Here is a 23,094-nt window from a genome sequence, read left to right on the forward strand (position 1 = left end):
AGATGCACAAGGGAGACCTACACAATATTAGGACATAAGGTCATTATGAAATCATAATGTCATAATGTTATGCCTGTTTGGTGTATATTATCTATTATACACATCTACAGTATTTCAAAATTAATATTGTAACCTGATTATCCTAAGCATAACAGCTCTAATTATTAGTGTAAAAGGCTTAATACAAAACAAGTAAGTGTGTTTTGATAGACTGACTTCTTGTCCACGGTGAGACAGAGTAATAGTTCTAGATGTATACTGATTAATTATAGGACACATACACATACCTGTTCTTCAGAGCTGTCTATCACCACTAGATCTACTCCTTGGTTTCTACAGTCCTCTCTGCCTTGATCCCAGGATCCAGACTCCTCAGAGAGGAAATAATAGGAACCACTGAAGATTTTCCATCCTGCAGGACACATTTTCTCTGGAAGAAACACCAAACAAGAGACATTACAAATCAACGAGTCCATGGATTTGGAGTCGTTGAGAGCTTGGCAAACTGGATTGTCCTGTGATCTCACAAATGAAAATCTCTCTTGAAAATCCAGCTGCCTTGCAAAGTATAGATTTGCTGCTGCTGCAGTGTAGTAATATAATGTAGTTGCCCCCGTCTTGACAGCACTGATTCAAGTTTGATTTATAAAAAGTCTCAGTCAATAAGATCTTAGCAAGGGCTAAGACTCAAAAGACTCACGCCAAAGTGTTTTCAACTCTTTAGTCATCTCAGTCAGGTTGGCGTTCAGCAGGTCTCTCTCTGCAGTCATAGAGGAGAGTTTGCTGTTGCTGGTCTGGAGACGCTCAGTCAGGTTGTCTTTGATGGCAGAGAGCTCTGATGGACAGAAATAAATAAATACAGAGACATGTTTCAGAAACACAAATGAATTAATTGATTCTATATTAGTAGCAATACTTTAACCAAAATTCAATATGCTTCCACATTTTGGTTCGTCTTTGGTTCTCAAACCGTGGGGCTGGCCCCAAAATAAACAATTAAAATCGACATCAACTCACAGTGGGCACAAGCGGCGATGAGGCCGGCCAGCAGGAAAACACTCAGCAGCCCCAAAAAGACAATAACGCCTCAATAAAGTTTCTTCTCAGGGGCCCTAGGATCTGAGTAGAACAGATAAAAGACTTGTGAAAACAATAAAGTGCACAGTAATAATGGCATATGATAAAACACATTCACTCTACACACAGCGGCATACGCTTTCACCACAACAGGTCTAAGCCAAGCCGAGTGTGGTAATGTTGTTTTTTTTCTCTTGCCCGCTGCAAAGTGCTTGATAATTATTGGATTTCTCTCTACATTATTGTGACATCTTAGCCTTTCTGAGATAACATACACATTAAAAAGCACATGAATGAATTTGAACTGAATAGAAATTCATTCTTACGCATGCAATTCCTCGAACATCTTGGGTGGAGCGGTTTAGTATTGACGTAGATTTCGTCCATATCTACTGCTTGGACAGGCAGCGCTGCAGTACAGGCTGTGACACATGGCAACTGTAAACAGGCCAGTGGGTTTCGTTTTTTTCTTTTTTTTCAACCTCTGAGGAAGTCACATGTTTCAGAGGTGATGCATGTAGTGTGTGCAGACAAACATTTTCCCACTGATACTGAATCTCATTGTCCTCTACAGACACGCAACTTAAACTTTTCTCACGGTGCTATTGAAATAGATCAAATTTGTTGATGCAACTTTCCAACAACCAATGTATAACATAATGACATTTTTTTACAGATTTGCTGTAGAGATTGTGAACAAGAAACATCAGTGGTGTCATCACTTCTGATATGCACACAGTCCTCTTCACCTCACTTTGGGTCTCCACCTTCATTATCATCTGTTTATCTAGTAGTAGCAGTAGTAAAATAGAAATATTTTCATGACCTGACCGTGCAGCTCTTCATATCATTTTCAACTGCAGATTAAGAGTTAAGATGGTGGCGATGGAATGAAACAGGGCAGTATAAACAGTTACACAGACACATTCATTCAATACATACCTTGAACCACGCCACAGCTGTAGGCTTTCAAATTAATTATGAAGTAATAAGTAATTATACGTTGCTTTTGTTAAAACTGTTGTTATTTCACTGAGTCGAGCATTCATCAGGTCTCTCTCTTCAGCTGTAGAGGAAAGCTGGATATTGACGGTGAAAAGATATGAAGCTGAATCACAATTCTCAACAAGCTCTTAGACAGTGGACATCGTTTATTGAACTGAACACCTCTCACCATCTCTCACAGTCTCACCATCAGTTTCTGGGAAGCAGCCAAAGCAGTCCTTGTGTAACATCGTTTCATATTCCACAGAAATAAAAGAAAAACAGCAAAAGGAACAACTGGCACATAAACTGAAACATCTACTCCATACACTCCCTCGTCCTCAGTGAGCAAACTCAAAATGAAATACAGTTCAAAATATCACAACATCACCTTTGGTTCCACATATTCCTGAACTCTGTTACTGGACTTCCTCCCTCAGACAGTAACACTGTGTCCTCTCTGCTGTTGAAGTCAGCCTCTCTGGACTAGATGCTGATACTTGTACATCATGTAAAACCACACAGTTGATCCCAGGAAATGGGGTTTAATTCAAAACAATCTGCTTTGGATAATTCATTTAAATGTTATATATATAATAAGTGAGTTATTTTTGTCTATAGGAGAATTTTACATTTGCAGCATAAATGAATAGTGCTTCAGTAGCTAAAGTTAAAACATTGGCAAATATCAGATCTTCAAGCAACAACATTATGGCTTTTTTTCACAAATCCACTGCAGAGACATTGTACATGAAAGATCATTCCAAGAAGGGGTGTCATCACTTATGATATGCGCACAGTCCTCTTCACCCCACTCTGGGTATCCACCTCCATTATCAGGTTGATTTGTCAACCAGTACCTGGAAAGTCAGTCAACAACACAATCACTAAACTGTTTATCTTTGACAAAAGACTCAAAGTAGTAGCAGTAGTAAAATAAAAATGTTTTCATGATCTGACCATGCAGCTCTTCATATCATTTCTAACTTCTTTCAGTGCTACTACCGATAAAGAGTGAGGTTTATTTTTCTCAGAAGATGGTTTTGAATGAAACAGGGCAGTATAAACATGTTCTGTCCTCATGTGGCCAAAAAATACTGTAAATCGGACATTTTTTAAAAAAAAAATTGTCTCCACTCATTTTAACCAATTAGGTTCTTAATTTCTGCATGATAGATTCTTCATGTGACCAAGAGAAATCTCATATGGAAAGTTTTATAAAAGATAGAGTCTTATAGAACAACATGGTATTGTCAATATTGAACCAAAATAAAGACTTACTGCAGAGTCAGTGGAGTCCCATCAACCCAATTCCAGGTTCCTTCCACTTCTTCATTCAAACCAATCCAAGCGTATTTGTTGGTAAAATCAGACAAAAACTTCTGTTCAACAGGAAAAATATTTTAGGGTTGTACTACAACATAAAAACAATGTACACAGTGTACATTAATTATTTGCCATGTATGAATGACTACATTTGTAAACTCAATAACAAACACACAGTACCTGTTCTTCAGAGCTGTCTATCACCACTAGATCTGCTCCTTTGTTTCTACAGTCCTGTCTGCTTTCATTCCAGGAACCAGACTCTTCAGAGAGGAAATAACAGGAACAACTGAACAGTTTCCATCCTGCAGGACATGTTTCAACTGGAAGAAACATTAAACAATAGACATTACAAATCAACCATCCATGGATTTGTGTTTTTTTGTTGAAGTAGTAGTTGATTTGATTGGTGTCTTTTTATTTTATTTTCAAGCTTATTAGGTACACAAGCATTATTATTATTATTATCATTATTATTATTATTATTATTATCAGTGACAATTGTTAATTTCTTACAATTCATTTGGAATTTGGATTACAATAATATTTGAAATTTAAATTCATTCAGCAAAGTATGAAGCCAGAAGGATCACCTCACATGCTGGGTGGCTGAACCATTAAATAATTTAGAAAAACATGTTCATCAATAAACAACAAGTAAACTTTAACACGTGTAAAGACTCACTCTGTTTAGACAAACGGCGAAGTTCTTCCAACTCTTCAGTCAGTTCAGTGAGTTTCCTGTTCTGCTGGTCTCTCTCTTCGGTCATGGAGGAGAGATTATTGTTCAGCAGGTTTCTTTCTTCAGTCATGGAGGAGAGTTTATTGTTCAGCAGGTTTCTTTCTTCAGTCATGGAGGAGAGTTTATTATTCAGCAGGTTTCTCTCTTCAGTCATGGAGGGGAGTTGATCGTTGCTGGTCTGGAGAAACTTCAGGTTGTGTTTGATGGCAGAGAGCTCTGCAGCTGAGTTACCGTCTGAAATAAATAAAGACATCACAAACATTTATATTCATTCCGTGTTCGCCTAATCACGGACAGTATTGCCTAAACTGTTCCAAAAAGTGAACAAAAGACAAGAAGAAAAGGATAAAAATGAAAAAAAAAAGACAATTACAGAAAATACAGAATGACAAAAAACTAAAACCACATAATAAGTCAGCCTCTATATGCCACTAGAGACCTCAGAATGATTTAGTTGTGAATGAGGAAGTATTACTGCTGGTAACTTGAAATTGTTCACACTGTTTGAACAGTCTATTAGGATATTACATACAATTAGATCTTCACTAACTGATCCACTGTCAGAGACAAAGCTGCATGGGTAGTTAAAATCAGAGAGAAAAATAAAACATAAATCTGTGTGCATACACATGTGCTGACCTTCAGTTTGTTTGTGAACAACATCTGTGGCATTTGTCTACATAAAAAAAATAATTGATTGTGACTGGTCCATGTTAGTGAGTCACAGTCAGTGGAGGCTGGAGGCACTGAGTGTTAGAGGTTAATTTATGAAAACCAGACTCACAGAGGACACCAAGGACCATGATCCCAACCAACAGGAAAACACTCAGCAGCCCCAGAAAGACAGTAACACCTGCACCGTAACACCTCTCGGAGATTCTTGGACCTGAACAGAGAAAACACCAGTGAAACCAACAAAGTCTACAACAGTAAAAATGACAGATGATAAAATACATCTATTCATCTCTCTGTCTCTTCTTACCTGTGTGATTTGATGAATGTTTTGGGTTGACATGTTCATTCAAATGCATTTCCTCCATTGCTTGTAACGATGCAGACTACTTTCTGGAAGATCTCTGCTTTACAGGCGGCAGTGCATTGAATATAAACTGTAAGACAACTATTGGCTTTATTTCAACTTGTGAGGAAGTCACATGATATAGAGATGGTTAATGACAGGAAATGATCTTCAGCTGAAACAGCATTTTATTAATGTCGCAGTTGTATAGTGCCACAAGAATAGAATTTGATTTTGTCTTTCAAATCAGTTTTATATATATATAAAGAAAACCTTTCTTGAACTAGATACACGATACAGATCCTACTTTTCAAAAGATTTCTGAAATGTCGTAAAATGATAACTGTAGGGGCACTGATGGGACTGGTGATTCATTAGTCGGACAGATTATAATTCATGTGTTTTTATTATTATCTCAGTTCTCACACAGAAAAACTAAAAGTCAATTCACTTGAGAGATGAGAATGTTTTTAAAAAGCTTCTTTTTAAATCAGACTTCAAGACAGATTTAAAACAATATGAACTTACTGAAAAGTCACTGAAGTTCTATCAAGTCTTCTCACAGGATTTATCTTGACAGTAGATACTGATCTCATGCAGATTAACCCGCACACCCATATCCGCAAAACTCAGAAAAAAAGAAATACATTTCAAGTGTTGCTGTGGTTTGATTAACTCCACTGTAATTTATTTTATTTTATTTTATTGGTTTATTTAAGACAGGGACCATGTACAAGGTTCATTAATTACACGAAGTAAAAAGATGGCTTGTACCAGATTATAGCTAAGAGCTAATTTCCATCTGCAGTCATGACGCTCTTTCTAACCCAAATTTAAACGCACTGTCTCACTTCACTCCAATAATATTTTAAGCTGCTGTTTTGATACTGTTTCCCCAGTACTCATCAAAAACACTCTTAAAATAACATTGAAAAGCTCAAATCATCTAATGGCCTCCTGTGAGATTTAACGGACCTGTACACTATTGTAGATGTTGTTTTTCATAAATGAAAGTGGACATTTTTGTCCTTAATAGCTCAAGAGGGTAGTATTTTTTTACAGTTCTGTTTTTTTTTTTTTTTTAATTTCAAACTTTGTGTAGAGAGTGGCTTTGTTACAAAAAAATGTGCCACATGCACTAACACAGCCAAAATGGATGTGAGGTAAAGAGGAACAATTTGTCCAAATGGACAAAAATGTCCTGTATGATGCTTGAGGATTACTGAAGTGCTTATAAGACGTTTAAAATACGTATTTTTGTTTTGTAACATATTTGATACATCGATTATTTATGGAAGTGTGAGGGAAATTCTCAAATGTCCCTTAATATTTTAATATCATATATGAAACCTAACATTTGTGGATGCAACATTAGATTGTATGTAGGGTGGAAGGTTGTGTTTTGGACAGAAGCTCGGCCTTATGATAACCATGTGGTTGCAAGGTATGAATGGATATGTTGTTGTATGCTCCATTGTATAATATGATGTGAGCGTTAACATAAGGAACTCACTTTAAGGAGTTCATCCTGAGAGGGTATATGTGTTCTGAAAATGGGTCACTGTATATCACACAATAATGGTTAAACCGTAGGAGAAGTTTTATGTGCGTCATGAGGTGTATGTTGAGATGTTAGTACAATATTGTGTCAAGTCATATGTAATCTTATGATGTGACTACAGATATGAACATTGTTTACACCATTATAAAAGCTGAGGAGAAACTGCCTCTCTTCAGTCATCATCTGTTGCTGATGAGTGGCTCTTGCTTGCAAGCAATAATGCTTTTCTAGAAAAGAAACATTGTGTCATAACTTGGTATTTTGACCAACTTTCATTAGAACTAGACAAAGGATTGATTTTCAGTTGCCACGACAGAAGAAACATCAAACTAGTCCGTACACCCCCTATAATGTTGTACCGATTAGCCAACTTCCTGCTTACAGCGTCATGGCACAGAATAGAAGTTCATATGTGGGGGTGGGGTAGGAGATCAGTTATACAAAAATAAACTTTCTTGAACTAGATACATGATACAGATCCTACTTTTCACAAGACCTCTGAAACATCGTATGTAAAATGAATAGAATGTAAAATGAATGTCCCTGAAGTTTTAGCAAGTCATCTCACAGGATTTATCTTGACAGTAGATATTGATCTCATGCAGGTTAACCCGCACACCCACATCCGCTAACAATGCACACTGTCTCACTTCACTCTTATAATATTTTAAGCTGCTGTTTTGATACTGTTTCCCCAGTACTCACCAAAAATACTCTTAAAATAACATTGAAAAGCTCAAATCCTCTACTGGACTCCTGTGAGATTTAAGGGATCTGTACACTATTGTTCTTATATATATATATGTTCTTAGGGCTATACCGCTAGAGACACTCTCCCAGTTTGGTGGTCACGGTATTAGTGGTTGTGACCCCTAATATGAAATAACACTCAGATAAAATCTATTCTATTCTAAAAAATTAGGGATGCACCGAAATTAAAATTCTTGGCCAAAACCGAAAACCGAAAATGAGGCCACCAAGGCCGAAAACCGAAACGCCGAAAGAAATTATTATGACAATTATTAGTACCATTGCATTTATGACTGTGTACTAACCTCACTAAAATCAAGGCATTACAATTGCATAAATTAATAGTAATGTTTCAAAGAATAAATCAATTACAAAATTATTCAAATATTTATTTAGCACATTCCAACAATGCACAATATAATTAAAATAAAATAGAATAAAATAAAATAATATCAAAATAAAATGTTTAACTTGACCCCACTCATATGTACATTAAATAATAATGGAGCAGAAGCTTTTGCAGGTGAAAATCAGCATCGATCCACTGTGCGGTTAGACTGAGCATATTTGTTTTTATTTTTATTAAGAAAAATTGGTGCACTGCACCTTTAGAAAAATAGCACTGTTCTTTTAAGAAAGACGGTAGTCTTAATTGATGTTGTGCATGGCTATGGATGTGTCGCAGTAAAAAGTGAAAAAACAAAACAAAAAGATGAACGTTTGTCTTTCTGTTTGTTTTGGTGGTGCAGCAGCTAAATGATTAGCATTTAAAAAAATAAATAAATAAATTCCCCAATATCACACGATCTACCGGTCGATCACGATCGACGCATTGGCACCATCACTGGGAAACTTCCTTGCTTGGATATTTGGATTTCAGGTGATAAATTAAACCCGACATGGAGAAATTCTTTGCAGATGCACACCTCTTGAAATTTCAGCATTACCCGTTTTGCAAATCGCTATCAGTGGGTCTTTATATAATATTTATATAATACTTTATACACTGAAATACGTCCACGCGGCAGACATACCCGTGCTGGCATCCCTTCGGCTGTGTTGTTTCGGTGATGAAATGGCCCAAAAGGGTATTTTCGGTTTTCGTCCGCAAATTTTCGGTGGCCGAATATTCGGTGCATCAATACTAAAAATGTATTTGTGTTTTGTATCATATTTGATACATTGATCACTTGTAGTAATTTACTGAACACACCTTTTCTTTTTTTTACGTCGAACAGAAACTAAAATAAATAAAATATGACCAATATGGAATAAATTTACCTGTATCTTTTAAAGAGTAAGTTCAGTTAAATTAAATTGCTGATACTTGTACATCATGTTAAACCTCACAATTGATCCCAGGAAACGGAGTTCACTTCAAAACAATCCATTATGGATATTTAAGGGTCCATGCAAGGACCTCTTATATGACTTTAATGCCTATAACTTTTGAAGTATTCAATCCTTATGAAACTTAGCAACCATATAATATTGCGTACAATAATGCCAAGTTTTGTCAAATTTGGGCTGTAGGGGGCGCTACAATGCCTTCATATTTATATCTCACAAAACACCACAGTAAACTGCTTGAAATTTGACAATAATAATCTGTGGATGACTCCTTACAAGGGGGCGCTACTGGTCAATTATACATCTGTGTCCCGCTTGAGGACGACTTCGCCACGGCATGGACCCCTTTGCAATCATCTAGTTAATTTAGATGTTATATATATAATAAGTGTAGTAGGTGGATTTCACAGTTGCACTACGAATGAATAGTGCTTCAGTAGCTAAAGTTAAAACATTGGCAATTTTCTGATCTTCAAGCAAAGTATATAAAAACATTATGGCATTTTTCACAAATCAACGACCAGCAGCCAGGCCGCCTACCAACCAACAAGAAGATATCAGATACCTGGCTTAGTCAATAGCAGTATGTAGCATGTAATTTCAAACCTACAGTCAATGCGTTATGAAATATGAACTGAATAAATGCTGCTGGCTTGTACAGCCCGCTCAGCAGCCTTACCTTTAGCGAGCTCCCCAGCTAGCATGTTTCTTCCTTACCCACAGACATTCGCTTGCTCGCTCTGCTGCCAGGGACATGTTGCTTACCGCAGTCCGTTTTGCCACAAATCCACAGCAGCCCACCTCCACCGGCCGCACACAGGCCATCCAGCCATTCTGCTCTGCATCTGCTGCCATCTCTGCATATTTAGCTCTCTTGTGCTTGTTAGCCTCCTCAACTCTATCTTCTGACGGGACAGTAAGTTTGATGAAATAGAGTATCTTCTCTGGCTCAAACCACAACAGCAGATCTGGCCGTAGCTGGGTGCTAGCTATATGAGTTGGAATAGCTAGGTGCTCATTTAAGTCCGCCCTCATCTCCCAGGCTCCTACTCTTAGCTGTCCCGTGTAATGCCTGATGCTTGCTAGTCTAGCCTTTTCTCCCTCCCGTACAAATGTGATGTGTCTATTCTCCTTGTTAATATCTATGGAATTTACTTTTAACTGTTTTTCCTCAATTGCAGCTGCCAAACATTTTCAGTACCTGGTTGTGACAGCAGGTGTATCGTCCTAACCCTACAACCTGTCAGAACATGGCTAAGCGTACATACACAAGCGCACAGTGGGCAGGCAGCATTCTCACCTACCCGCCGGTTTAGGTTGTGGGGAGTTGGCAGCACATCATAAGTAGTTCCTTTTATGAATCTGATGCTGCTGGCCTCCATGCTCCACAGCTCTCATCACTTCAACTTCCTTTTCTCTACACTCTCCTAGTTCACCCGTTGTCATTTCCAGTCTAACCTTTGCACACTTAAACTCCTCTGTTAGGCTAGTAACTGGGAGCTCCAATATGCCTTTACCATACAAGGCTGCACCGCTTAAGCAGCGTGGGACACCAAGCCATATTCTGATAAATGAATTGATCATCCTTTCTAACTTTTCTACCTTTGAAAGAGGAACCGCATACACTGTCAGTGGCTACATTAATCAGCGCAATAAACCCAATTACAAGCACCATAACATTAACTTTCCAGGGAGTCCTGATTGGTCTATGCTTCAAATGCCTTCATTTCCTGCCTCAACCCTTCAAACTGTGCCTTATCAATGAGACTTGCATCATACCATCTCCCCAAACTCTTCACTGGCTTCTCCAGCACTGTGGGAACCACCTCATCATTTATAACAAACTTCTTATCTACTACCTTTCCTTTAACAATGGAAATACTCCTAGATTTATTAGGCTTCACTTTCATCCTAGCCCACTGCAGGTTGCTGTTTAGCTTATCCAGCAATCTTCTGGTACAAGGAGCGGTTGACGTTGTAGTCATCATGTCATCCATGTAGGCCCTAACTGGGGAGAGGCGAAGCCCTCCCAGCAGATAATCTCCACCTACCACCCATTTGGAACTCCTAATAATGACCTCCATTGTCATTGTAAAGGCTAGTAGAGAGATTGTACACCCTGCCATGATGCCTTCCTCCAGCTGCTGCCATGCTGTAGTGTATACTCTGCTGTGGTAAAGCGAGTTGTATGTCTAAAAAGTAGGCTTTGACTAAGCTTTTTATACTACCTTGGACTCTAAAGAAGTCAAATGCTTCCCATAGCAGACTATGTGGTACTGACCAAAAAGCATTAGCCAGGTCTAAGAACACAATATGCAGGTCTCTCTTCTCTTTCTTTGCTAACTGAATTTGATGCCAAATCATACTGGTGTGCTCTAAACATCCGGAGAAGCGGGGGATTCCAGCCTTTTGCACCGACGTATCAATTAGTCTGTTTTTTACAAGTAACTGGACAACTGGACCATGCAAAGCAGATGTTTTGAGAGGTGATGTCAGAGCAGTCGCAGAACTGTAGTTTTAAATGAAACATCAGTAGAAGTTGTTGAACACTAAGAGACGAGCTTTTAACTAGATTAGATCCATCTGAATGTTTCCTCTGAGGGAACAATCACAACAAGACCTCATGACTGTGAAGTTCACCAAAGTGGTCCTTCGGGGTAATGATTGAAATTCAGATGAGCAAAGGCAAATTAATTTCTGGCTGTAAAAGTGTAGCTTGCTGACAATCGAGCCCATTTGGTGTTGAAGAAATGCAAAACGTTTTGGATAGTCAAAGGACACACCGTTGTACCCAAGATGGTGCAGTAAAACATCAGAATTTCGTTTTTGGTTCACTTCCTTTTCAGTGTGTTGCCCAAGGACACCTCAGCATGAAGATGGGCCAGGAATGGATCCACCAACCCTGGAATCAGTGGACAACACACTCGACCACCTTAATCACATTAATTACTCAAAGGCCAACCTGCTGGTATATAGAGTATACTGAGGGACTAATGAGAGAAGTGAAGGCAGGCAGGTCAGGGGGGGCATGGTATCACTTCCATTGCATAGCTGTGGATTATCTTTGTGCAGACTTTATTTGTCTTCTCTGAAACATATCACGTCATCAGAGGTTGAGAAAATAAGTTTCACACTTATTCACAGTCGTAATATTTCTCACCTGTGGAGCTCCATACTACATCTGTTGTTGTGGTCTCATTAACCTGCCCAGTCTTCACGGCCAGCAGTTACCCACTCCTATCTGAATCAACATTTCTCCAACCTGCCTATGACTCCTCTTATATTCTTTAACTGTAATGTAATCAGTTTTATCTTGTATTTGTATCATCAGATTGCACATGTACGCTTTAGTTAGATGCATGTATGTTTCCTGTTAAAAGGGAGTTTTTCCTTGCCACCCTCACCTCTATATTTGCTCTGGGGGTTTTAGGCCGGGTTTCAGACCGGATGTTGTTAAGCGTCTTGAGACAATCTGAAGTGGAGACAGGCAAGGTCAGGGTAGGGGGAGCATGGTAGGTCGGAATCAACAGTCATTAATAAATAAACCTGACAAATGAAGCAATTCAGATATCTTCCTAAAAACAATTTGCTGCTTCACAAAAACTGACAGTAATATTGTTAGAGATGGTGATGGTTCAGGTCTGTAAAGGATGTCCACTGTTGAAATTTTTATAAAGCAAAAGAGAAGAGTTGAAGGTTGATAAGTATCAGCTCTCTCTATTTTAAGAATGCATAGTGTGAACTTTGTTCCTGTTGATATCACTTCCATTGCATAGCTGTGGATTATCTTTGTGCAGACTTTATTTGTCACCTCTGAAACATGTCACGTCATCAGAGGTTGAGAAAATAAGTTTCACACCTGACATACATGCATGCTATCAGTTTGTCACGCTGGCTGTCTGTGGAGTCACTGTCATTGGCACAGGCAATGGAGACGATTTATGCCAGTGCTAGACCTCCCAACCCAAGATGTTCGAGGAATTGCAATGGTAAGGATGTATTTCTATTGAATTCACTTTTATTTATAGATTATGAAATCATAGCCGATGCTATTGCAGTAAACTTTACAAAATAAGGTTGAAAACCTACAATAGTATATAGCGACTAAACTATTTCTTCAACTAGCACTTGGTGACGGACAGAGGCAAATACACATAGCTGCATTAAAAAAAAAAAAAAAAAAAAAAGTGCATTTCAGGCCGGGTTTCAGACCAGATGTTGTAAAACGTCTTGAGACAATTTGAATTGTTATTGATGCTATATAAATAAAATTTAACTGAAATGAATAATGTTATGCCTGGTCAGTGTAAATGTATGCTGTCATCTGTAATTGTTACTGTTGTACACTTCCAATGTCCTCAGGTCCAACGTGGAGTTTCTATTTAGGCATTACCGTCTTTCTGGGGCTGCTGAATGTTTTATTGTTTTCTGGCCTCATTACCATTGGTGTCCTCGCATGTCTTTTCATAAACTGTCATGATTCATCATTCTGCTCAGAGAAAAAAAAATCTTTTGGCAAACTTTCTGTTTGTTATTTTGCATTTTCTGTGACTGTCTTGTTTCATAACAGTTTTCAACTTTATCCTACATACTTTGTTAGCCTTTGTTAGAAATATTTGTGTGAGTTGTTTGGTTTAGATGAGGGTTTTGGTAAACTTTGTTCTTGTTGATATCCCTTCCTTTGCATAGCTGTGGATTAGATTATCTTTGTGCAGACTTTGTCGCCTCTGAAACATGTCACATCGTCAGAGGTACAGCACATTGTTTCAGCTGCGGTCGCTTTTAACGTGCTTTATAAACAAAGTTGAGTTGTAATCATAATGTTATACATCACACTGCTTCCACCATGTTTTAAAGATGATGCAGTTGTATGCTTTGAATCAAGAGCAGTCCCAAGCCTTCCCCCTCATTCTGGTGCAGGTTTATCTCCGCTTTGTTATATATTTTTGTATGCTTCTCTGCTTTGCTGAAGCTTATGAAAGCTTTGCACCAGAACTGAAGTCTCTGTATTGGCTCTCACGAAGTCTTCTCTTTAGATTGGATAATTATATGCCTACCATCGTGCAGAGTGAGTGGATGTTGTGAATTATTTTTCCACCACTCTCTTCTGTGAATGTAGGCCTATTTATTCTGCTAAGCTCATCGGTATATACGCTTTATACGCCTTCTGTCTCTCAGATGGCCTGATTCTCATGCATTGAGAGCTCCTTTGAATGTATGACGACAGTTTCCACATTGAATACCACACATATAACCGATCCAGAACGTTTGCCTGCTTAATGGATGAAGAAATATTGAAGAACTGTCCAGTTTAAGGGGAAGTTGGTTGTTCAGGAAGCTACAACCATCACATCTCAAACATGTAACTTTCTAGCAGGTCGATCAAAAAAGAAAAACAGTTTAGATGTACATCAGTTCATGCTGCAGATCAGAGAACAGAGCTCATCGAGAAAAAAATCTGCGTCCTTGTGAACAATGGAGGAAATTTATGTCAATGATGAACTAGTCAAACCTGTCAACCCAAAACATTCATCAAATCGCACAGGTAAGGTTGAATTTATAAAGAGGAATACAGGGGTGGACTGGGACAAAAAATTGGCCCTGGCATTGTGGACTAGACTGGCCCACCACATTATATAACGCACACCTGTTTGGCCCTTTTGGTCTCTTGACTGTGCAACTCTTTAAAGTCACGTGCCTTAAGCCTCTTAAGCTTAAAGCAGTATTCATCCGTTTTTACTGGTCAATACCCCTTGCACTACTGGATTTTTGGCATTTTGTTGTGGGTGGTGATCCAAAAAGCTCTGTAACATAAAAGGCTCAGTACGGGCAATGTAATCTATGTCCTCCTGCTCTCCTCTCTTTCGCCGTGTCTCTCTTCTCTCTCACTAACACTGTCCTCTTCTGGGGATGCTACGTTTTTTACGTAAGGATGAAACATTATTGGATTCTCTGATAAACAAACAGTTGCATTGCCATAACATTGGCACTGAACAAAATTATGTCATTTTAAAAAGTGTGATTTTCTTTCATTGTAGCCTACATTGTTTTTAGCCACCTAGGCTTTATAAAAACTACCTCAAACTAATTGTTTTTCAAGGCCTAAAGAGCAGCTTAGCCTAGGCCTACTAGTTAAACAATTAATAGCCTAATAACAAAATCAGAACGCTGCCCGCTAACTCACTTTTCATGTTGGTGAGTGGTGGCTTTACATTTACAAATATGCCTAGAATTATTGGATTCTCTTGTAAAGAGGCGCTCAGCTGCATTGGCATAACATAGGCAATAGACAAAATGACATAATTTTTTAAAAGTGTTATTTTATTTCATTTCTGTTCATTGTCCCTAACCGCCTACATAAAAACTGCCTAACACATTTTGCCAGGGTCAAAAAGTCGCTTAGCCTTGGGCTAGCCTACTACTCACCCAAAAACATTAATAGACTAGTAATGAAATTAGAATGCTGCTCGCTGACTTACCGTTATTGTTGGTGAATGGTGGTTTTAAAAAGTGTTATCACATTCAAGACTATTTAGTCCAGGATGGAAGACTTAAAAGTACTAACCTAGTCTTCTCATTCAGTCAGTGTACCCAATGTTTCATAAATAGCTACTAGTGATAAGGATATTAGCTAATTTCACCTGCGTTTACAATACAAACTATCTTGGCCATAGAACATTAGCCAAAATAATTTTATTGACGTTTTATCATTTCATCAGATTTACCAATGGGTTGAGTTGCTTCAGCCTTCTCATTACATAGCCTAAGTGTTCTAAAAGTAGCGTTTGCTTGAAGAGCAAGTTTCTTTTTTCTTGCAGTTTCTCTCCGCCTCCTTTGCATTTTCTCTCCATCTCTGAAGATTCTAACAGATAACATTACGTTCATCCTACATTGCACTGCACACCGGCGCACCAAGCCAAAGGGAGGTTTTTTCATGATATGATTAGGCCAGCCCCGTCTCAGTCAAGACACAGACCAGCGTGTGTGAAGGGCTGGTGGTTAGGAAACAAACTCTTTCGCTGACTTTCATTTATTTATTTATTTTTTTGCTGAATGTATTACACAGGCAGGACCAAAGCGAAAGGGGTTGATGTTTAACAATGTGATTGGGCCAGCCCGGTGTCAATCAGGCGACTGATCTACTGGTTTTATGGGCCGGTCAGACCAAAATGTAAATTAAAAAAAAGTGTTGGGACTGTCTGCCCAAATAGCACATCGGCCCACCGGGAAAATGCCCGGTATGCCAGATGGCCAGTCTGTCCCTGGAGGTATATTATCCTTTTTCATTATCACTGTTGGAAAATTTATCTTTTTCACTGGTTTCTCTGCTCAGGTTCAAGGAGCTCTGAAAGGAGTTCACGTTTCGGTGTTATTGTCTTTCCGGGACTCCTGAGTATTATCCTGTTGGTTAGGCTCATCCTCCTTGGTGTCCACTGTGAGTCTGGTTTTCACAAGTTAACCCTCTAACACTCATTTGGAAATATATTTTGAATAGCATCAGCACATTCTGGGTCAAATTGAAAAACTGAGCATAGAGAGTCAAATAGTTTTAACCATTTCAGTAATGCCTGAAACAATAATTCCTTAATCTTTACTGTTTTCTATAGGGACATATACAGGCATCATGGGCTGCACACTACTTTCATTAAAACAGTTCAAAGAAAAAAATGCTTCCAAACTGTCTTTTCAGTTAAAAAGTGGGTGAATGGTTATTTCCAGGATCCCATCTCTGCTCTGAAAAGGGCAAATGTTTTACCAAAGTGTTTATTTGGCGTCACGTCTTTTCTTCAATTGTCTTCTTTGATAACAATTTGTCTTTTGATCACTTCTTAGTCTTTGGACCGTTTGTGAGAAAAAGTGATTCAGATTTTTTGAAAAAACAGAAGTGAATATTCCAATAAAGTCACCACAACATTGTTTTTCTACCAATAACAGCTGTGGCAGTTGAAATCGGGTGACGCAATAAAACTAAAAACAGCTACACTTCTGCTTTTGAGTTTAGATATTTCAAAAACTGCATAAACCAGTTCACAAGTTCTATTAAGTCAGGTTATATTGAATCACAAGAGGAGCTAACTTTAATTTATGGAAATAGAGCAAATTAAATCTTTTTTTATTTAAGTTAGTTCCAGTCTACATTTTTCTACTGGTCATCTATGTCACTGAAGCTGGACTATGATGACCCTCAGTTAGTCAACCCCCCAGTTTGAGAGCCACAGGAATAAACTTGCCTTCATTTATGAACATGTTTCATTACGTTCAGAAATAAAAATAATAATAAATATCTAAGCCATCTCTTTATTCATTACAGATGGTAACTCAGCTGCAGGCCTCTCTGCTGTCAAAGGCAACCTGACTGAGCTTCTCCAGACCAGCAACGACAAACTCTCCTCCATGACTGAGGAGAGAGACCTGCTGAAAGCCAACCTGACTGAGCTTCTCCAGACCAGCAACGACAAACTCTCCTCCATGACCGAGGAGAGAGACCTGCTGAAAGCCAAACTGACTGAGCTTCTCCAGACCAGCAACGACAAACTCTCCTCCATGACCGAGGAGAGAGACCTGCTGAAAGCCAAACTGACTGAGCTTCTCCAGACCAGCAACGACAAACTCTCCTCCATGACCGAGGAGAGAGACCTGCTGAAAGCCAAACTGACTGAGCTTCTCCAGACCAGCAACGACAAACTCTCCTCCATGACCGAGGAGAGAGACCTGCTGAAAGCCAAACTGACTGAGCTTCTCCAGACCAGCAACGACAAACTCTCCTCCATGACCGAGGAGAGAGACCTGCTGAAAGCCAGCTTGACTGAGCTTCTCCAGACCAGCAACGACAAACTCTCCTCCATGACCGAGGAGAGAGACCTGCTGAAAGCCAAACTGACTGAGCTTCTCCAGACCAGCAACGACAAACTCTCCTCCATGACCGAGGAGAGAGACCTGCTGAAAGCCAGCTTGACTGAGCTTCTCCAGACCAGCAACGACAAACTCTCCTCCATGACCGAGGAGAGAGACCTGCTGAAAGCCAAACTGACTGAGCTTCTCCAGACCAACAACGACAAACTCTCCTCCATGACCGAGGAGAGAGACCTGCTGAAAGCCAAACTGACTGAGCTTCTCCAGACCAGCAACGACAAACTCTCCTCCATGACCGAGGAAAGAGACCTGCTGAAAGCCAAACTGACTGAGCTTCTTCAGACCAGCAATGACAAACTCTCCTCCATGACTGAGGAGAGAGACCTGCTGAAAGCCAGCCTGACTGAAATTACTAAAGAGTTGGAACGGCTTCAGGGTTTGTCTAAACAGAGTGAGTCTTTGGATGTGTTATGATTTACTGGCTGTTCATCAGCGCACCTGCTTTACTCAAACTGAAGATGTGATTAAGTCACCTTACACTGTGATCAGACCCTTCCAGTAATATTTGGATAATAGAGAGGAGCTGGAGAGCAGCAAGAGGTGGATCTGACCCAGAACCTCTGTGGGGTCTTATCAGTCCATACAGACATGTCAATCGAGTCAGGCACACCCTAAGACATACCCCTCTTTTAGACCCAATATCTACTTCATTGTGGAATTATTTTCAAATGACTTATCTGGCATGTCAGGTTTCTAAATCACTTGATCACAGGTTTCAAATCAATGTAAACTTACAACTTTATGTTTTGTTGTTGATGTTTCTTCCAGAGAAAACATGTCCTGCAGGATGGAAAATGTTCAGTTGTTCCTGTTATTTCTTTTCTAAAAAGTCTGGTTCCTGGGATCAAGGCAGACAGCACTGTAGAAACAAAGGAGCAGATCTGGTGGTGATAGACAGCTCTGAAGAACAGGTACTGAATAACTAGAAGCCTGTCTTACTACAGACATGTTCATGATAGTTTACAGTATTCAACACTTGTTCCCTCTGAATAAAGTTTGATTACATTTATAATTAGGTTACTGTTCTAGTTGATAATTTAAAGTTTTTTTGAATGACATTAAAAACTAAAACATGTTTTTCTACCTGCTGAACAGACGTTTCTGTCTGACTTCACCAACACATACACTTGGATTGGTTTGAATGACAGAGAAGTGGAAGGAACCTGGAAATGGGTTGATGGGACTCCACTGACTCTGAAGTAAGTCTTTATTTTGGTTCAATATTGACAATACCATTTAACAGTGTTTTTCCATGACTATCTTCTATAAAACTTTATACAGTATATGAAATTTCTCTCAGTCACATGCAATACCATCATGCAGAAATAACCTAATTGGTGGAACTCAAATGAGTGGAGACAATCTAAAGAAAAAAAAATCAGATTTACAGTATTTTGTGGCCACATAGAGGCAGAATAAATTGTCAACAACTCATGGCTTATATGACGTTATCACATTCAAATATCTTATGGCAAATATAATGACTATGATATAATGACATCACAATTTTCTATTAACACAATGAGGAGTGTATCTACCCTGGTCACTATCATAACTGGACTCAAAAAGGCAAGTGACAAAATCAGGTTTATTTTGTACTGGGCAGTCAGGAAAAGAGGCAAGACTTACAAATCACAACGGTTGGGACGCTTGACAAAACAGACAAGATGAACTGGTAAAGGCAAACACCAAGGACAAGAGTTAAATACACAAGGGAAGGACAACGACACAGGTGCAAACAATCAGGGCGGGGCTGCTGCAATCAGCACACGGGAGAACACGAGGGCAGGAAGTCAAGACGCCTGAAACGAAAAGAGAGGGTAAATTCAACAAAATAAAACAGGAAGACAACATACAAGAAAACATGACCTCATCAAGGACGAGACTTGAGAGTTTCACGTTGCTTACTGATGTCCACAACCATATTATTCTCTCCATAAAGTTAGAACACAGTGAAAAGCGGAACAAAAAATACACATTTCACATACATCATCCTCAGAAATGATTTTCTTGTACAAACATGCGCTGATCAGCTGGCACCTCTGTTCACAGTGATATTTAACCTCTCCCTCAGACAGTGTGTGATCCCAACCTGCTTTAAGAAGTCCACAATAGTCCCTGTCCCAAAGAAACCACACCCCAGCAGTTCCAACGACTTCAGGCCCATAGCCCTCACATCTGTGGTGATGAAATGTTTTGAGAGACTGATCAAGACATTCATCACCTCCACACTGCCCACCACCCTGGATCCACTACAGTTTGCATACCGGCCGGACACATCCACAGATGACGCCATAAACCTCCTCCTCCACAAGACCCTCTCCCACGTGGACACTGGTAAGGGAAACTATGTGAGAGTGCTGTTTGTTGACTACAGCTCAGCATTCAATACCATAGTCCCCTCCAGACTGGCTGCTAAGCTGCATGACCTGGGCCTGGACTCCTCCCTGTGCAGGTGGATCTACAGCTTCCTGACCGGCAGACCACAGGTGGTCCGAGTGGGTCACCACACTTCAGCCCCCCTGACTCTCAACACTGGATCCCCCCAGGGCTGTGTGCTCAGCCCTCTGCTGTACTCGCTGTACACACACGACTGCGAGGCCACTTCAGATTCCAACATCATCATTAAGTTTGCTGACGACACCGCTGTTGTAGGACTAATCTCCCACAACGACGAGACAGCCTACAGGAGGGAGGTGTCCCACCTGGAGGACTGGTGCCAGGAGAACCACCTCCTGCTGAACGTCAGCAAAACAAAGGAACTGATAGTGGACTTCAGCAGGAAACAGCAGAGGGACTTCCATCCACTCACTATCTGTGGCTCTGAGGTGGAAAGAGTGGACACTTTCAGATACCTGGGAGTGACCATCTCACAGGACCTGTCATGGACACACCATCTGAACATCATCGTGAAGAAGGCCAGACAGCGTCTCTACCTCCTCAGACGCCTCAGAGACTTCAAGCTCCCTCTCAAGGTGCTCAGAAACTTTTACACCTGCACCATCGAGAACATCTTGTGTGGGAGCATCACCACCTGGATGGGAAACTGTACCAGGCAGGACTTCCTGGCCCTCAAGAGGGTGGTCCGTTCAGCGGAGCGGACCATCAGAACTCCCCTCCCCAACCTGCAGGACATTTACACCAAGCGTTGCAGGTTAAGGGCCACAAAGATCCTGAAACAGCCCAGTCACCCCGGACACTCTCTCTTCTCTCTACTGCCATCAGGCCGGCGTTTCCGATGCCTGAGGACAAAGACTGAGAGGCTAAAGAAGAGTTTCTATCCCCATGCCATCCGCCTGCTCAACTCTGAGCCTTAACTGGACTTAAATATCACTGCACTTTATTCATGAAGCTGCTAACACTGTAAATTGATGTACATATACAACCCCCCCCCCCCCCAAGTTTACCAGTCTATATTTTTATTTTTATTCAGTCTATATTATTATTTTATTTTTATTTTTTATTCTTATATTTAATTCTCTATTGGTGTACATTACACTTATATTGCTTACCTTGTGTGCATACTACTGTTTACTGTAGTACTATATTTCTTTCTTTTTATTTCTTTTTACTACAGGCTGCAGGTACAACAACACATTTCACTGTACATTGTACTATGTATAACTGTGCATGTGACAAATAAAAATCTATCTATCTATCTAAACATACACAAGTTTCAGTATCCAGAATAATTAGCATGTACGCCTGGTTAGCCAGTAGTAGACAGTCCTCTCTCCCTCGATTCCCACTCACAACTTCCTGCTCACATTACTCAGACAGGAAGTGACCTCTCACAACAATTTTAACTTAAAAATTTCAATAAGGTCTGTCAGCATTACCATGAGTTACACTGCAGGAGGTTTCATCATAAATTTATGTATGCATAATAAAAAAACACAATCAGGAATCAAATATGACGATCTCACTCTAACTACGGGTGTTGCCGCGGTAACATATAGCCATAGCCATGCCCTGTTTCAATTACCAACATCTTTTGCAGACTATTTATCAGCAGTAGCACTGAAAGAAGTTAAAAATGCTACAAAGAGCTGCATGGTCAGATCATGGATTCATGAAAACATTTTGATGTATTTATTGTAATCCTTACTTTCTTCTACCTTGTATAAATGTTTCTAGTCTGATTCTTTTGTCAAAGATAAACAGTTTAGTGATTGTGTTGTTCACTAACCTTCCAGGTACTGGGGGGCAAATCAACCCGATAATGGAGGTGGAGACCCAGAGTGGGGTGAAGAAGACTGTGTCCATATCAGACATGGATCCAGCACTTCTTGGAATGATCGTTCATGTGCAACATCTCTGCATTGGGTTTGTGAAAAAATGCCATAATGCTGTTGTAAACTTTGCTTGAAGATCTGATATTTGCCAATGTTTTTAATGTTTTAGCTACTGAAGCACTATTCATTTATTCTGCAACTGTAAAATGCACCTATAGACAAAAATAACTCACTTCTTACATATATATATATAACATTTAATGAATTATCCAAAGCAGATTGTTTTAAATTAAACCGTAAATGGCGTTTAATTTAAAACAGTGTGGTTTTACATACACAGTGTTACTGTCTGAGGGAGGAAGTCCAGTAACAGAGTTCAGGAATATGTGGAACCAAAGGTGATGTTGTGATATTTTGAACTGTATTTCATTTTGAGTTTGCTCAACGAGGACGAGGGAGTGTATGGAGTAGATGTTTCAGTTTATGTTCCAGTTGTTGCTTTTGCTGTTTTTATTTTATTTCTGTGGAATATGAAACGATGTTACACAAGGACTGCTTTGGCTGCTTCCCAGAAACTGATGGTGAGACTGTGAGAGATGGTGAGAGGTGTTCAGTTCAATAAACGATCTCCACTGTCTGAGAGCTTGTTGACAATTGTGATTCAGCTTCAAATCTTTTCACCGTCAATATGAAACTTCCCTCCACAGCTGAAGAGAGAGAGAGACCTGCTGAATGCTAGACTCACTGAAATGACTTCAACAGCTGTGTTTAGCCTTTTTATATCCACTGTAGGTTCAGTGGAAGAAAACTATTTAACTCTACAACGTGAAGTGTGTCACATGCATTTCATAATGCATGATCCAATTTTTCTAGTTTAATATTGGGTCTTTAAAGGGTTAAATGTCAGCATATGAAATCTGTACTAATTTATTTCTTATTAGTGGGATTTAAAAAAAAAAAAAAGAAAAAGAAAAAGCCTTTCTGAAGATTACAGATCTACTACCTTTATGTTGTAAATGAGCCTGATCATGACAAACTCATAACAGAATATGTAGGGGACACTTATTAAAAGAAAATGGTGTCAAAATGTCTTTTCTGAGGCTGTTAACCTTTCATAACTGAAGTTTAAGCAGTTCAT

General features: G+C 39.5%; 1 protein-coding gene across 1 annotated transcript in view; it reads right to left on the reverse strand.

The window, feature by feature from the left end:
* Positions 1-2,735: 2,735 nt before the first annotated feature.
* LOC311488785 (CD209 antigen-like protein A) overlaps positions 2,736-23,094 on the reverse strand; it is a gene marked incomplete at its 5' end in the record, with an annotated part of 31,254 nt that continues 10,895 nt past the window's right edge. The window contains 3 exons of the mRNA XM_084545635.1: positions 2,736-2,921; positions 3,343-3,443; positions 3,568-3,710. Coding sequence (XP_084401761.1) covers positions 2,771-2,921; positions 3,343-3,443; positions 3,568-3,710 — 395 coding nt within the window. The 3' untranslated portion in view covers positions 2,736-2,770. The remainder of the gene's footprint in view (positions 2,922-3,342; positions 3,444-3,567; positions 3,711-23,094) is intronic.

Source organism: Chelon labrosus (genome assembly GCF_963514085.1).
Source record: "Chelon labrosus genome assembly, chromosome: 5".
Taxonomy (NCBI): domain Eukaryota; kingdom Metazoa; phylum Chordata; class Actinopteri; order Mugiliformes; family Mugilidae; genus Chelon; species Chelon labrosus.